Source organism: Anolis carolinensis, unplaced genomic scaffold, assembly GCF_035594765.1.
Source record: "Anolis carolinensis isolate JA03-04 unplaced genomic scaffold, rAnoCar3.1.pri scaffold_8, whole genome shotgun sequence".
NCBI lineage: Eukaryota > Metazoa > Chordata > Lepidosauria > Squamata > Dactyloidae > Anolis > Anolis carolinensis.
In genome coordinates this window covers 17,482,633-17,500,489 of record NW_026943819.1, presented here as the reverse complement: position 1 = coordinate 17,500,489, position 17,857 = coordinate 17,482,633, and the positions used below count along the sequence as shown (strand labels likewise).

The following is a 17,857-nucleotide window of genomic DNA, read 5'->3' as shown; positions in this document are numbered from 1 at the left end:
ATATTACCCATTTATAATCTTATATTATCTGCTTTGCACTGGATTATCTTGACTCCGCACTACCATATAATCCACTTCAGTGTGCATTTTATACAGCTGTGAAGAAGGAGCCTCATATAATCCAGTTCTGAGCAGATAATATAAGATTAGAAATATACAGTAGAGTCTCACTTATCCAACGTAAACAGGCCGGCAGGATAAGTGAATATGTTGGATAATAAGAAGGGATTCAGGAAAAGCCAATTAAACATCAAATTAGGCAATCGTTATACAAATTAAGCACATCATATTATACAACAAATTTGACAGAAAAAGTAGTTCCATGCGCAGTAATGCTATGTAGTAATTACAGTAGAGTCTCACTTATCCAACACTCGCTTATCCAACTTTCTGGATTATCCAACGCATTTTTGTAGTCAATGCTTTCAATATATTGTGATATTTTGGTGCTAAATTCATAAATACAGTAATTTCTACATAGAATTACTGTGTACTGAACTACTTTTTCTGCCAAATTTGTTGTCTAACATGATGTTTTGGTGCTTAATTTGTAAAATCATAACTTAATTTGATGTTTAATAGGCTTATCCTTAATCCCTCCTTATTATCCAACATATTTGCTTATCCAACGTTCGGCCGGCCCGTTTATGTTGTATAAATGAGACTCTACTGTACTGTATTTACAAATTTACCACTAAAATATCACAATGAATACCTTAACTACCACCAATTCCTCAATACTTTATTTCCCATGCCACCATACTTCGCCACAGCAACGCGTGGCCGGGCACAGCTATCTATATATAAAAGAGTGATGGCATCACGGCAATTCACAAAACAACAAAACTACAGGCCCCCCAACCTCCAAATTTGACAACACAACCCATCATCCACGCCTCAAGGTTGATACAACAAAAAGAAAAGAAAAATAAAGTCCTAATTAGAGGGAGAGCAATAATTTTTTTTATCCAATTGCTGCCAGTTTAGAGGGCTAATCTCTGCCCACTTGGTTGCCTAGCAACCAGCCAAGGGACAGCCAGGTTTCAGTTAGGGGACAGGCCGATTTAGGCCTCACTTAAACTTCTTCCACAGATTATCTAATTTGCACTGGATTATATGGCAGTGTAGACTCAAGGCCCTTTAACACAGCTATATAACCCATTTATAATCTTATATTATCTGCTTTGCACTGGATTATCTTGACTCCACACTACCATATAATCCACTTCAGTGCGCATTTTACAGTGAGCAGATAATATAAGATTAGAAATATACAGTAGTCTCTCACTTATCCAACGTAAACAGGCCGGCAGGATAAGTGAATATGTTGGATAATAAGAAGGGATTCAGGAAAAGCCAATTAAACATCAAATTAGGTAATCGTTATACAAATTAAGCACCAAAACATCATATTATACAACAAATTTGACAGAAAAAGTAGTTCCATGCGCAGTAATGCTATGTAGTATTTACAGTAGAGTCTCACTTATCCAACGTTCTGGATTATCCAACGCATTTTTGTAGTCAAGGCTTTCAATATATCGTGATATTTTGGTGCTAAATTCATAAATACAGTAATTACTATATAGCATTACTGTGTACTGAACTACTTTTTCTGACAAATTTGATGTTTTGGTGCTTAATTTGTAAAATCATAACTTAATTTGATGTTTAATAGGGTTATCCTTAATTCCTCATTATCCAACATATTCGCTTATCCAACGTTCTGCCGGCCCGTTTATGTTGGATAAGTGAGACTCTACTGTACTGTATTTACAAATTTACCACACAATGAATTTAAAACACTGACTACAAAAACATTGATTATGAAAAGGCAGACTGCGTTGAATAATCCAGAACATTGTATAAGCAAATGTTGGATAAGTGAGATTCTACTTTAATATGAAATAATTACTGGGATAGAATAATGCAGAACAATATAATCTCTAAAACCAGGACAGTAAATAAACAGGGGATTTCCAGACAGGAAACAATCAGGGCCAGCTAACACCTCCCAACAAAGTATTCCCATCACCAAAGTCTGGCAAATCCTCTGTTTTCTCAGGGCCACAGACAGTAGAAGCACATAAAATATCACAAACAACACCACTCTGAAAACAAGGGAATTCCAAACAGGAAACAATCAGGGCCAGCTAACACCTCCCAACAAAGTATTCCCATCATCAAAGTCTGGCAAATCCTCTTTTCTCAGGGCCACAGACAGTAGAAGCACATAAAATATCACAAACAACACCACTCTGAAAACAAGGGAATTCCAGACAGGAAACAATCAGGGCCAGCTAACACCTCCCAACAAAGTATTCCCATCATCAAAGTCTGGAAAATCCTCTGTTTTCTCAGGGCCACAGACAGTAGAAGCACATAAAATATCGCAAACAACACCACTCTGAAAACAAGGGAATTCCAGACAGGAAACAATCAGGGCCAGCTAACACCTCCCAACAAAAAATTCACTCAGGGAGGAAACAGCCAGGCTTTAAAGCTGCAAGGCCATTACATCCTAATCATTTTTCCTAATTGCAGCATTCATACTTGCCTCCAACAAACAAACAAAAACAATCAGAAATATTGTATATTCACAACCTTTAGGAAATAATATCACCTGATGGCGCAGCGTGTTAAAGCGCTGAGCTGCTGAACTTCTGGACTGAAAGGCTGCAGGTTTGAATTGGGGGAGCGGAGAGAGCCCCCACTGTTAGCCCCAGCTTCTGCCAACCCAGAAGTTCAAAAACATGCAAATGTGAGTGCATCAATAGGTACTGCTCCGGCGGGAAGGTAACGCCGCTCCATGTAGTCATCCCACATGACCTTGGAGAAGTCTACGGACAACGCCGGCTCTTCGGCTTAGAAATGGAGATGAGCACCAACCTCCAGAGTCAGACACGACTGGACTTAATGTCAGGGGAAAACCTTTACCCTTTACCTTAACTACCACCAATTCCTCAATACTTTATTTCCCATACCACCAGACTTCGCCACAGCAACGCGTGGCCGGGCACAGCTAGTTATTATATATTATTGTAAATATATTGTATATACAAATATATATATACATATATATAAAACTAGCATAGCATGTTATGTGTAAAAACAGGATCCTGGGATCCTCTTGCCCTTATTCTCTTGCTTCTGACTCCAGAGCATGACACGCTTCCTTCTCCTGCCACGTGACCGCCTGAGGCCACGCCCCTTTCCCCCTCCTGTCGTCCCAGAACGACACGTCACTCCTCCGCGCTCTCAACCAAGCTTGGTGCTTCCCTCGAGGCAGCTGCAACCACTCTCTCGGCGGTCTCTCTCTCCCAGCCAATCGGAGGACGGGGGCGGAGAGGCCCGTTCTCTCCCAACTGTCTCCTCGGCTGACAGGCAGGCGCTTCCTCCACTCGCCTGCTGGAGAAAGACGTGGCGGACGTCGGGCTGTCCAATCGTCGTCCGGGGAAGGCGGGGCCGGCGCAGCTTCAAGGAGTGGGTGCAACCGGAGCGGATGGCTGAGGGAGCGGGACGGAGAGCGGCTCCCGGGTTCCAGGTGAGGCCCTGTCGAATAGCGGTGGGCGCGCCTACACTGTAGGCTTAGCGCAGTTTGACACCACTTGGCCCATGATTTCCATCGCCTTGAGCCAGGGCAGTTGAAGTGGTGTCAAACTGCGCTAAGTCCCCAGTGGAGATGCACCCCCGTCGAAAGTGTGCACATTCCTGCACGCTGGAAGGCTCAGGACAGCTCACCTGTGGGTGGAAACCTCGCCTCAGGGAGGAAGACTGTTACCGGAAGCAGGGCTTCTTTAACCTTTTCTACTCGAGACCCAGGTGTAGAGGGAGATCATTCAAGTAGGCATATACATCAAGATTGGCTAGCAATGGTTCTCAACCTGTGGGACCCCAAATGTTTTGGCCTTCAACTCCCAGAAATCCTAACAGCTGGTAAACTGGATGGGATTTCTGGGAGTTGAAGGCCAAAATACCTGGGGACCCACAGGTTGAGAACCACTGACGTAGAGGTTCCTTCAAAGTTGCCAGTTGTGGCCTGCAATTCCTACCTTCCACACAGCCATAGAACCCAGAAAAACAAGGCATAAAAATCCCACAATATTGGCTTTGAACTGGGTTATCTGAGTCCCCACTGCCGTATATTCCATGTCATAGCAGAAAATGTGAGATTTTATTCAGCTGTGTGGAAGGGTCCTGGATTGAGTAAGGCCAGTCAGAGGTGCTGTCCCACCACGTTCCTGGAAAAGTTAGACCTGGCCACGGTATTACATGCATTGGTTACATCCCGCTTGGGTCTGCCTTTGAATAGTGTTCGGAAACTTCAATTTTTCCAATTATTTTGGAAAGGAGTGAAAACCTTTATATTTGAACAGGCCTTTGGGGGGAATTAAAATTGTAATAATAATAGTAATAATAATAATAATACATTACTTATATCCTGCCACGTAAGTATAAAGCAATAAGGCATAAAATTATAATGACAACCATTACCAACACAGCATAAGATTAAATTGCTCAGTTTAACATGCAGAAGGCCTGCAGATAAAACTAGCTATAAGCCCATGATTTCCATAGCCTTGAGCGAGGGCAGTTGAAGTGTTTTCAAACTGCGTATATAAATAAAGTACTGTTGTTGTTGTTATACCTGCCATCAATTTATGACCTAAATTGTTTGAGTGTAGATCAGTGGTTCTCAACCTGTAGATCCCCAGGTGTTTTGGCCTATAATTCCCAGAAATCCCAGCCAGTTTACCAGCTGTTAGGATTTCTGGGAGTTGAATACCACAACATCTGGGGATCCACATGTTGAGAACCACTGCTCTAGCTCCAAGAGTACGGGAACTTGGCTCCCAATGGGGTTAATTAATGGTTTAAAATATGTATATTTGTATATAGGGCTTTATTGCTGACAGTTTTAAGTTTTACTGGGCTCCCTCCCCATAAATTTTAGCCTTATAGAATCTGTGACCTTATGGAATACTGTACTGCAAGATCTGCAGTCCTTGATGTTCTCCACATATGTTGGATACCACTCCAAGTATTGCCAGCCACAAAAATCATGCTCCAAGTTTATTTCCCAGCATAGCTAATTAAAGGCCTCTGACAATAGAAGATAAATCCATGCCCTGAGGCTGTGGAGTACTAATGCCAGACAGAATAAGTAAGTATAGGGTTTAACGGGAGTGTTGACTTTACTCAGTCAGAAGCAACTTAATTTGCACACATCAATATTCTATTTCAACAAAAGTCCTTCTGTTTCAAAAAAATGTTTTGGCAAATATTTGAAATTCTACAATTTTCTTTTTTCACAGAAGCTGCAATTTCATATATGATTGTATGTCGTTACATAGGTTTCTGTGACATATGTATTCATCTTGGGACTGCTAGTGTAGTGTTACTTTTACATAGTACAAAGTGCTTTCCTAGCTGTGCTGCAGTATCCCCCTTCCACCTTGTAAAAGACTTTATAACTCCATAAAATATGTCTCTGGAGTAGATACCTACAGCACAGAAGTGCCATAGAAAGCATCTTTTTCTACACTTTTTAAGAATTATACTGCTTGAGATTTTTATGAGTGAAAAAACTTCATTGTCGTTATTTTCTGAACACGTAGTCTACAGCATTAATTCATCTTGCAGTAAATATGCACATTGTCTTGCTGTATTGTAGTCATATAATACACATCTTCAGAAACAGAATACATTTTTAGTCTCCCAAGAGCTTGCTTAATGGGATGAATCCTTTGTATCAGCGAAGACATCGCCCTTTATGGAAGTAGCTGTTACTTAATAGATAAGTGTCTGTTGAGTCGGTGATGTGAGTAAGATGATGAAAATGTGACAAAAACATGGAATATATTAAGATACTCTCCATCAATATCTTGAGTATGTGCATATCTATCCTCCAACCCAATCGCAAGAATAAAAAAAAACCTTGGTGCCGCAAGTGATGTAAAACTATGTGAGTTGGACATTGACCTTGTTTGTTTGTTTTTGTGCAGATTGGGAAATGGTGGCTCGAGATGTTGGATTGCAACTCCCATTAGCATGGTTGGCATAACCAGTTGTGAATGTTGATGGGAATTACAATCACAAAACATCTGGAGACCTTGAGTTTCCTTAGGCTGGGTTTGTAGAGCAAGAGGACTTGAAAATGCCCAATGTAATCCTGTCTGGGTCTTTGTATATATAAGTCTATATAATGTATCTAGTTGTTAAAGATACAGCTGTGCCTCAGCATTTGATTGTCCTAATGCATAATGTATATTCAGGACAAAAGGCTACTGCTAAGACAAAATATGGAAAAAAGGAATAGTTTGCAGTATTTATTTTTTAAAGTTCTGCTTATATATCTTTGTTCTTTTCCTTTCAGATTTTAAAGTATTTTTTGCTGAATTTATCAAAATGACCAAGTTCGGCTTCCTCCGCTTGTCCTATGAAAAGCAGGACACCCTCCTCAAACTCCTCATTCTTTCAATGGCAGCTGTGCTGTGTAAGTTTAATGTCCTGCCTGTGGAGGATGATGTATATTTTATTCATATTGAATCTTGATGCTTGGCCTTCAGGTTCCCCCCCCCCCCCCCATACTCTAAAGGCTTATGTTACGACTGTAACATTTTCCATCATATTAGGTTTCTTGACAGTAAAAAGCCTAGCATTAAAGTCAATTACTTGGTACAAGTATGTAAATATTCCTTCCTTTTTCTGTTGCAGCTTTCTCTACAAGACTTTTTTCTGTTCTGAGGTTTGAGAGCGTTATCCATGAATTTGATCCGTAAGTCGTCCTCTTGCTTTCTTTCAGTTTATTTTAATTTGCCCTACTGTATGTTAAAAGATGAAAAAAATTGCTTCAACATGTATTCATGAGAATCTTTCAAGATAAATTTTATGGGGTTACTCAATGAGTTTGCCTGGTCAGATTTGTCTGGATATAATAGAGAATTGATTTTTAATTTAAACGTGAGAGAAATTGTATTTTCCAAATTATTTTTTAAAGCTGTGAGTCCAAGTGGAATCTCTTTTTCCAAAATTCATTTGTTGGAAGATAATATATAAGGCAGATATGTAGATGCTCATAGGGATGCAAAACACTATATACTGCTGCATGTTAAATAATGCATAGTAATCCATTGGAAATTGACAACAGGTTTTCTCTGCTCATTCACAGAGCAGAGTGGATAATTAGGCAAATATTTATTTATGATTTGGAATGCTTTCAAATGGATTAAGTAAGAGCGCCATTTCCTGACTAGAAAAAAATGTTTGGCAGACAAATTGGCACTGATTTGTACATTAATCTGGGAGTGCTTCCACATGAGCAATTTAGTTGAAGCCTGAAACTGTAATACGAAGAGTTGCAAATAGTAGAGCAACTAAATAAGTTAGGTTTCTGTTGATATAACAGGTATTTTAACTACCGCACAACTCGCTTCCTGTCAGAAGAGGGCTTTTACAAATTTCACAACTGGTTTGATGATAGAGCATGGTATCCATTGGGGAGAATCATTGGTGGAACGATTTATCCAGGTAAAGTAAAAGTGGTTCTTAAATGTTGGTGGCACAGAATGTTGTAACTCTATTAAATAAGCTAGATGAGTGGAAGCTCCTGGATGATGACAAAAGTGATTCAAGAATAGTTGCTATGTGCCTTCAAGTTCACCCATCATAGGATTTGTTTGGCAAGATTTATTCAGCAGAGGTTTGCTATTGTCTTCTGCTGAGGCTGAGAGAGTTTGACTTACCATGTGGGTTTCCCACTTATCAGTGGGTTTCCTTAAGATTTGATCCTTGATCGTAATGCAACTCTCAAATTGTATATCGTGTTGGCTGTTGGATTGAGGAGTATTTATCTGCATAGTATTTGTCCAATTAGAATGGTTATAGCCTAAGTTCATCTACATAAAATATCCTACAAGTATCTGAGAGCCTCTAATTTTTGGTTTTGAGACAAAAATCAACCCCTTTTCTCAGTGAAATCTAGCTTATATTTGTCGAGTCTTATACCAGTTTCATTCTGCAGTTTTATTTCTGGAAAAGTATTGACACCCCAGTAATTGCAACTCCTTTTCCCTTTATCTCAGGTTTAATGATCACATCAGCAGCAATCTATCATGTTCTACATTTCTTCCACATTACAATTGACATCCGAAACGTCTGTGTATTTTTGGCTCCCCTTTTTTCCTCTTTCACTACCATAGTGACCTATCATCTCACCAAAGAGCTCAAGGTAAAAAAGACGAAGAATACTTGCTTAACTAATTTGTGCTTTGCTGCAGAAATGCTTAGAATATTGGTGTTAATTTCTAGTCATTGGTCTTTATTTAATCTGTCAATCAGTTCTTAATTCAGGAAACAGTTAATTTCATATATGCAGCCTTTTGTTGAGTTTTGAGATGCAACAGTGATGTTTCACAGGAAGTTTCATCCTCGCAACAAGAAAATCCTGCCCTTCCCTGGATGTTGAACAGGGACATTCTTTTACCATGATAGCTTCTTGATCTGTCCAGATCTTACTATAGATAATTAACTTTGAAAAAGAAGAAGAAAATGAAAAACTTTGTGTTGGTGTGCCTTGAAAAACAGGCTTTGGTGATCAGTATAAATGTAAACTCTCAAGGTTTCAGTTTATTGGAAACAAAGTTTGCTTGACTTCCAGATAATCTGCTTGGAGATGGGTCCAATTATAAAGACATAGCAATTGTTTGTCACTTTGTGGTGAGATAATCAGTAAGTGATAAAATAAGTCACATTTATAGGAGGTTCAGCTAGAAATACTTTTCCTTTTTATTGCTGGTTTTTGCTGCTGGAAGAGGTTGTATCCCTTCTGCCCCCTCCCTTCACGTACACATGGCCTTGCAAGATAATATATTTGTTCTTAGTTCTATGTATTATCTCACCACTTACTTTTACATGTAACAATATTTACATCTACTTACCATTTCTCTTTTATTATAGGTACTGTTAACAGTTTGATCATCAATGTGTATGTTTATTTTTCTGGCTAGGATGCAGGGGCAGGTCTCTTGGCCGCTGCCATGATTGCTGTGGTGCCAGGATACATTTCGCGTTCTGTTGCTGGGTCCTATGACAATGAAGGTGAGATCACTTTTTTATGTGAACAGCATCAGTTATTTCTTTTATATCACAAAAGGCACTTTACTCAGCTCTCAGTACTGTACTCTGTTTTTTGTGAAACATTTCATTACCTCTGTCAACAGTTGGTGCCTCATGATTGATATAGCTAATTGACTTGGTCTGTTATTCCTGTAATGTACTTTATGTGCCTGGAACATGGGATGAAAAACTGGAATAACCTTGTTTTTAAACTAAAAATTGTGAAAAAGCAGACTGTCTTTTTTTTAGAAGAAGAAAAATAAATCTTCATGTCTTTTGATGTAATACATGTTTTATATCATAGATGTTCATTTCTTTAATTTTTTGTAAAATATAGTTTTCTGGGATGTTTTGTTACTGTTTTGCCATCAGCTTTTCTGTATGTGAAATATGCCAAGTTGCATATGAACTTCCGTTAGAACCTATTTTAAAGTTGACTACAAAGAAAAATGTATTGTTTTAAAATGTTTCACATGAAAGTATAATCCTGTATATCCCTTGGCATTACTATTGCACTAGCTCAAAAATGTTTGAAAGGAAATTTGTATTTGTATCTATGGTGAAATGCTATAAAAAAGTGAAATTGTCAGAAATAATTGAAAGTGTTATCTTATGCTTTACTATGCTAAAAACCTTTAAGCAGTTACATTTATTTGGTCTAAAATATACTAAGCTTCACTTCTGTAACTATTTTTCCAGGTATTGCCATATTCTGTATGCTTCTGACTTACTACATGTGGATTAAAGCAGTGAAAACAGGTTCCATCTACTGGGCAGCTATGTGTGCACTTGCCTATTTCTACATGGTAAATGATAAATTCAAGGCACTGTAAAAGCAGTTATTTACTATTTGTCAGCTATATTAAACAGTTGATTGTCCTTCTATGTTCACTACTGGGTTGAATTCATTAAATTTGGGCTGTAGCTGTCTCTCAAGTTGCATGTTTTGTTCTCTTGTTACCACTCTAACTCAGCTCATTGCCACAATTGTTGTTAGAGATTAAAATATTAATAATAAGGATTTCTCCTGCAAAAATATTGTGCTTAGAATTTTGATGCAAGAATGGGTTGGTGCCAGGAAACGTATTTATAAAGGGAATTCTCACAAATCACAAACAAATACGATGGCCTTAAGTTCTATGATCTTCAGATTGAAACAACAACTGTTTTCTACTGGTTCAGAACAACTTTTGGGTAATATATTCTGTCAGCAGTTCTGCAAGGCTGTGTTGTAATAGTGGTGTTTTGCATCTCAGTCAAGAGATAAAAAGTGGAATATAAATACATACAATACAGTGCTATTTTAATGTGATAAGAAAAAGGCTCTTCTGGACTTCTCAGAAACAGAACTACTTTTGTGATGATTACTCTTGCCATGCAAGAGACCTGAATCTTTGTTATATTTGGAAATGTACATCTTGTCTCTTTCAGGTTTCTTCATGGGGAGGCTATGTGTTTTTGATTAACCTCATTCCCCTTCATGTCTTGGTGCTGATGCTGACTGGACGGTTTTCCCACCGGATATATGTTGCTTATTGCACCGTGTACTGCTTAGGAACCATCTTGTCGATGCAGATTTCTTTTGTTGGCTTCCAGGTGAGTAATTGGCAGTTCTGGTAGAGACTGGGAGGGGGAAATCGGTGATTTTGAATTGTGTGCAAATTTGCAAGAAGAAAAGCTGTGAAAAGAAAAATTAAGTTACTTTCCTCATTTAGCAAGATAATAATAATCTATTCTAATATTTTAATATAATGACTTTCTTCTGCTAATAGAACCATATTATCTCATTATTATACTACCCACATAACATTATCATATTTGTGGACTTTTTCAAATTCTTAAGGTTCTTGTAACCACAATGACCAAAATGTTTATGAGCTAATTTACATGTAATGCTAAGAATGAAAAAGTAGCCGGAGTTCATTTTAAATAGCATTTTTTTATTTTTATATTAAGCTAAATTGAGCTCTTATGAAGCTATTTTTTCTCATAACATGAACTACCTCAATATGGATCACCGTTATTCTTCATGGCCCTATGAAGACTCATGGGGATTTTCTTACCCATTTTCCCCATCTTGTGCTGAAGTATGTATGATGTGTCATCAAGCACTAGTTATAACAGAAAAATATGCAATAATCAAGGTAATCAAGTCTGTAGCAGGTAAAAACAAATGGGCCCATAGGTAGAACTTTGTGGTTATCACATGAAGCATTTGCCTAACTGCTTTATTAGCACCTATCTGCTGCTAATAATACTTTATGACAACAGGTTGGCTTATGTGAGACTCTTGGACATAGAAAAGTTATTTGATTGTCATGCAGTGTAAGTATGCTTATGTATTTTTTGTTCTGCAGCCTGTCTTGTCATCTGAACACATGGCTGCCTTGGGTGTATTTGGCCTGTGTCAGATCCATGCCTTTGTGGATTATTTGCGCAGCAAACTGAACCCTCAGCAATTCGAGATTCTCTTCAGGAGTGTGATTTCACTAGTGGGATTTGTCCTTCTGTCCATTGGAGCTGTGCTGATGCTAACAGGTATGGTGATGCCAATGGCAATAGCATTTTCTTCGAAAGGCAGATTTGGAAACTTTGTGTATATAAGATTGCTATAAATAGGACATAATGAAAATGTAGTAAGACACCCCCAAATATTTCAATTCTGCTTGTAATATACCTGTATGATTTTAGATGGTTTTATTTTGTCAACAGGGAAAATCTCCCCATGGACTGGCCGCTTCTACTCACTCCTTGATCCTTCCTATGCAAAGAATAATATACCCATCATCGCTTCAGTTTCTGAGCACCAACCTACTACGTGGTCGTCTTATTATTTTGATCTTCAGCTTCTTGTTTTCATGTTTCCAGGTTTGTATGTCATATTGTGTATAATATCATAGCAGAGTTCTCCTTTAAAGGAGTAGAAACTTTACTTACCATCTTAAAGGAGGATTTTTAAAGGTGTTCTTGCCTAGCAACTCACTCATCTCTCCTTCTTCTACAGTTGGTCTGTATTACTGTTTCAGTAACCTTTCCGATGCCCGCATTTTTATAATCATGTATGGTGTGACCAGCATGTACTTTTCTGCTGTGATGGTGAGTAATTAATTTTGGTCTTGTATGAGATAGATTTGGTTTTGCTAGCATTTTACCCCCTGTTTGACTATATTGGCAAGACTGTTATAAAGAGCAATTTGAAAAATTTTCTGTTCCTGGTTTGAAAGATTTATTTCCTGTTTAATTGTGCAATCCTTACTTTGAAAGTAGTTGTTATACTCCAGAAATGCCGTTTTTGTGGCTGCCAAGTTTTTTTCTAATAGAACCAATTAAGAAATGACATTTTTAGCGCAGGAACAAAAATGTGTTACGTAGTGTTATATAGAACTAGTGGCTGCTAGCCTTGCCTCTTTAGACCATGTGCTTAGGAAGAGCCCAGAAACAGAAAAAAACTTCCACACAGTCCTCCAGAAACACAGTGAACGAGTCGGGTTGACCTTGCAAATAATATTTAATGCTAATTAACGTGGAGAAGGCTGTTTGTGACTCCCTGTGTCCCAAGAACTCATTTTTTGTCTCCAGGTGTTATTTGGCCAGATTCTCAACACACCTTTGTGTTGTAGGTTCGTCTCATGCTGGTATTGGCTCCCGTTATGTGTATTCTGTCTGGGATTGGCGTGTCTCAAGTGTTATCCACTTATATGAAGAATTTAGATATCAGCCGATCGGACAAGAAGTCGAAAAAGCAACAGGATTCTACTTACCCAATCAAAAATGAAGTGAGTGTCTGTGAGAGATCAGTTGTAATTATTTGTTTGTATTTATGGGACAGGTGGAAGTGTAGATGCAGAGTGCTCCTCTAGAACAGTTTCTTAAACTGTGGGGATCCCCTTAACTTGATATTGGGGTCACAAAAAAATCGGCAACAGCAAAAGGTTTCTGAATGCCACATGTTGATGCAAATCTGTCAGCAGCAACATTCAGTGTTTACAGTGTACTCTGCTTTAATTGTACTCCATACAAAGGAAAATCATCCTGTTTAGCACAACTTGCAAAAACTGATTTATTATCAGTAAATGTTTGCTGTTTATACCTATTTTATATATCTATATACCTGGGATCACATAAAAATTTCCCAGGCTGAAGGAGTTGCAAGTGGAAAACTTTTAAGTCCTGCTCTAGAACATGAGAAGAATAGGGGAATTAAATTGAGGCAATCCTTGAACCAGTGGTTCCCACCTCAGGATCTTGGAAATTGCTGTATTTTAGCTTCTAGAGCTGTATTCAATCCTCATCTTGTACTCAAATGTGTTACAATCTTGCTTTGATTATTATTGTTGTTGCTTTCGTAGGTTGCCAGTGGCATGATCCTTGTCATGGCGTTCTTCTTGATCACTTACACTTTCCATTCAACTTGGGTGACCAGTGAAGCCTACTCTTCCCCTTCCATAGTGCTCTCTGCTCGCGGTGGGGATGGCAGCAGAATCATATTTGATGACTTCAGAGAAGCTTACTACTGGCTCCGTCATAATACGCCAGAGGTAAATTCTCTGCAGAGTTGGTTACAATCAGAACAAAGTGATTGAGTGCATATATATTAAACTGTCTAATATAAAACTCAGACTTTTATTTATATTTCTTCTCAGTCAGTGTTTTTGAGATTAACAACAAAATCACGTTCTCATTTTGACAGAGTTAGCGATAGTTAGATGAATCAACCTGTTAACAGATAGAGAAGCTATGGCAAATAGCAGGAATAAAATAATCAAGAGAGAATGAAAAGGGGAAATCTGAGAAATAATATGCTGGAACCCAAAGAGCCCTCTTTCTCATTGTCACCAGTATAGTTTCAGAAAGCAGAAGAACAATGAGTAGGCCCTCTGAATGTGATCTTCATATTCAATTAAGTTTTATATTTAGGGCATCTGTATATATTAGCTTCCATTAAAACATGTGGCTGACTATATATTTTCCTTTATATTCTCATAATACCATGACGTGAAAAGACAGTTGTCTTTTGGGAATGTTTACTAATATTCCTGTTTCTTCCTGCTGTACGAATATATGCTGACTCTTAGCGTCGTGGTTTGGAGGAGCAAAAACACTGTCGGCATCACTTCCATAATGGTTCTCTAACTAATGAAAAATAAATTATGCAATGCAATAGATGCAATTCCTCCATTTCGTTGGTTTTTCCTAGTTAAATAAAATAATTTTCAGCATGTTACGTTTTCATTATACTTGGTAAAACTCCTGTTTTATTCCTAGGTTTGCACTGCCACTTAACAAACAGATTTAGGATACTTGGTCAGGAAAAAAAAACCCCTAACATTTAGATTTTCCTTCTACCAGCACAATTTAGTTCAAGTATATTTATTGCCTTTTATGTATGTAAATTCTGAGAAAGCATGTTAATTTCAATGTTGTATTTGGTTCAGGATGCAAAGGTTATGTCCTGGTGGGATTATGGGTATCAGATAACAGCTATGGCAAACCGAACGATTCTTGTGGATAACAACACATGGAACAACACCCACATTTCCCGAGTTGGACAGGTAGGAAATTACCTGTTTTCTTTGTACCATTTGCATTGTGCTATGAAGTTATGTTGCATTTTCTCACATAATTGGAAATTCACATCTTATTTCTTAAGTTGACTTTGATCCTTAAATTATGTATTAACAATTAATTTAAAGCATGTGATGAATGTGCAGAGAACTTTGAAGTTATTTCATTTCAGGCCATGGCATCCACAGAAGAGCGAGCATATGAGATTATGAGAGAGCTGGACGTCAGCTATGTGCTGGTAATATTTGGAGGCCTCACTGGATACTCTTCAGATGGTAAACTCAAGCTTCTATTATGTTATTTAATCTTATGAAATAATTAGAGTAGTCATACTGTGTACAAGGGCCATCAAGCTTATCTACCTAAATGATGATGATGCTAAGAAGAAATAAAATAAACTTCCATTAAAATTCCCAAAATACACTTGACTTCAATGTTACGTTAATATTCTCCACTGCTTTGTGATAAGGCATAGAATGTGCATCTGCTACAGTACAATAGAGCCCATTAATTCCCTTCTAATCCAGACATTTGCCATTTTTCTTTGCTTGTGACATGAGATTAGGTTGCCAAGAGTGTTCTTCTTTTGAGATCTTTGATATATAGTGTATCAAAACCTTTCAGCGCATAAATAATGAATACAAATATTTTCACTGTGTTAGATTGATTTCGAAGAAGATTGCTTCATCTCTTTGCTTTCCCTTCTGTAGATATCAATAAATTTTTATGGATGGTACGAATTGGAGGGAGCACTGATACCGGCAAGCACATAAAGGAGCACGATTACTACACGCCGACTGGAGAGTTCCGTGTGGACAGGGAGGGCTCTCCTGTGCTGCTGAACTGCCTTATGTACAAGATGTGCTACTACCGTTTTGGACAAGTGTACACAGAAGCCAGTGAGTGGTTTTTAGAATTATAGAATGGGAAGACACCCCAGGAAGCATCCAGTTCAAACCTTTATAATGCAGTAAAAGCACAACCAAAGTACCCTGAACAGATGGCCATTCAGCCTCTGTGTAAAAACCTCAAAGGAAGGAGCTTCCACCACACTTTGAGGCAGTTCCATTGCTGAACACCTCTTACTGTCAGGAAGTTCAGGTGGAATCTCCTTTCTTGTTATTTGAACCCATGGCTCCATTGAGTCCTTGTCTCCAGGGCAGTAGAAAACAATTACATGTACTACCTGATTCTCCCAGTTTTGGGAGCATAATGTAGCATAATAAGCTTGTGATAGTGGTGGTGAACCTTGCCGTAAATTCTATCACATTTTCTTTGCTTCTCCTTATTCCCCTTTGCACATTACTCTTACATTGTATTGCTGTGCATTGATGAGGTGAGTAAAGGTTAAACATCCCTTATCTGGAAATCCAAAATACTCCAAAATCTGAATTTGTCTGAGATTAGTGACCCCTTTTGGTTAGTGCTTTTTGATAGTTCAGTGGACATCTTATGCAAACATATTTAATATATTGCAAGGTCAGCCCTCTACGGATTCTGTATCAATGTTTTAAAAATGCAAAAAAAAAATCAGCCTTGATTTTGCCATTTCCTAAAAGAGACATCAATTTACAGTACCATTGTATAGAATGGGACTTGAGCTTCCACAGATTTGGTATCTACAGGAGTCCTGGATCCAAACTATGTAAGATTACCATCAAGCTGTGTATATAAAACATAAATGAATCTCACGTTTAGACTTTGATCCCATCTCCAAGATACTCCATTATGTATGTATGTGCTAATGCAGGTATTCCAAAACGTGTGCGTGTGGGGGGAATCCCAAACACTTCTAATCCCAAGTATTTTGGTCATAGGATACTCAACTTGAACATCTTGATGTTTCCAGATATTCCCTATAGCTTTTCCCCCCTAGGATGATAAAGTTAACATAATGATGTGGCAGGAGGGCATTAGAAAAGCTTCTTTTAATCATTTTCTTCCCCCATTATTTCCAGAGCGCCCTCCAGGTTATGACAGAGTGCGAAATGCAGAGATTGGTAACAAAGACTTTGAGCTGGACGTACTGGAGGAGGCATATACTACAGAACATTGGCTAGTCCGAATATACAAAGTAAGCAATAACTTAGGATAGGGAGAGTCAAAAACCATTTGGGTTCTGTGCAGTCAGTTACCAACCAATGTCTTCTTGCAGCCTCTTTGTTTGAGGATGAAGCCCAGGTTATTTGAGTAGGCATTTGTAATGTGTTACATATGCTGTGACACAATTTGTTGGAAATTATACAGAACTGAAAAGTTATTTAAACCTATGAAGTCTATAGAAGGGAGAGGAGTGAACTAAGAATGAAAGGAAGGGGCCGTTTATGGCAGGTGAAAGAGGCACATTAATAGGAAACGTAGTTCCAGTCCATGTCTGCTAGCTCATATTGAGCTATATTGAGGAAGTAATTGCTGTCAAAATAATCTAGAAGTCCTGCTTTTTAAATTGATTAGGGATCTTCTCCCTGCTGAAATTGAAATGTAGAACATTAATGCGGTTAATTTTTTTATCCTAACAGGTGAAGGACCTGGATAATCGTGGATTGTCAAGAACGTAATTTGCCTTCAGGTGTATTATAATAAGCACTGATAGAGCCTTTGCCTGTGAAGCAGATGATTTTTTTATACTGTTATCAATAAGGAACTGGGATCTAAACGTCCAGAAATGTCCCGCCCTCATGCATTGAAACCTGTATTAGATTGAATGATTTTTATAAATACAAACCAGCTACCAAAGCCAAGACAGTAGCTTTATGGTAAGATCATTAAAGAAAGAGATGGAAAAAAATCCTTATGTTGCTTGTTTCCTACTGCCTCTTCACTTGCAATGAATGGTAGCAGTCTTCAATGAGTATACATCTTTAAAACAAAAAGCAGGTATAGCTTAGCACTTTCCTGTCTACGTTTACAATAATAATAATAATAATAATAATAATAATAATAATAATAATAATAAACTCAGCCGCTATCAGGACAAGATTGAACTTCAAAGACTGGCAGAAACCAGTGCAGGTGGTCCCGGTGGTGATCGGCACATTGGGTGCCGTGCCAAAAGATCTCAACCAGCATTTGGAAACAATAGACATTGACAAAATTACGATCTGCCAACTGCAAAAGGCCACCCGACCGGGATCTGCATGCATCATCCGAAAATACATCACACAGTCCTAAAAGC

At 38.2% G+C, this 17,857-nt stretch overlaps 1 protein-coding gene and 1 long non-coding RNA gene across 2 annotated transcripts in view; one reads left to right on the top strand and one right to left on the bottom strand.

Moving 5' to 3' along the window:
- Positions 1–17,857, bottom strand: part of LOC103280178 (uncharacterized) — a 111,966-nt gene that overhangs the window by 41,309 nt on the left and 52,800 nt on the right. The window lies entirely within an intron of this gene.
- stt3a (STT3 oligosaccharyltransferase complex catalytic subunit A) lies at positions 3,407–17,470 on the top strand. Its single transcript, XM_003225712.4, has 18 exons — positions 3,407–3,544; positions 6,377–6,496; positions 6,718–6,778; positions 7,409–7,530; positions 8,085–8,230; positions 9,009–9,099; positions 9,817–9,923; positions 10,549–10,713; positions 11,475–11,655; positions 11,830–11,985; positions 12,122–12,213; positions 12,738–12,893; positions 13,467–13,655; positions 14,553–14,669; positions 14,855–14,957; positions 15,393–15,581; positions 16,641–16,756; positions 17,202–17,470. The coding sequence occupies exons 2-18, from the start codon at positions 6,409–6,411 to the stop codon at positions 17,238–17,240; spliced, it is 2,118 nt and encodes a 705-aa protein (XP_003225760.1). The 5' UTR covers positions 3,407–3,544; positions 6,377–6,408; the 3' UTR covers positions 17,241–17,470.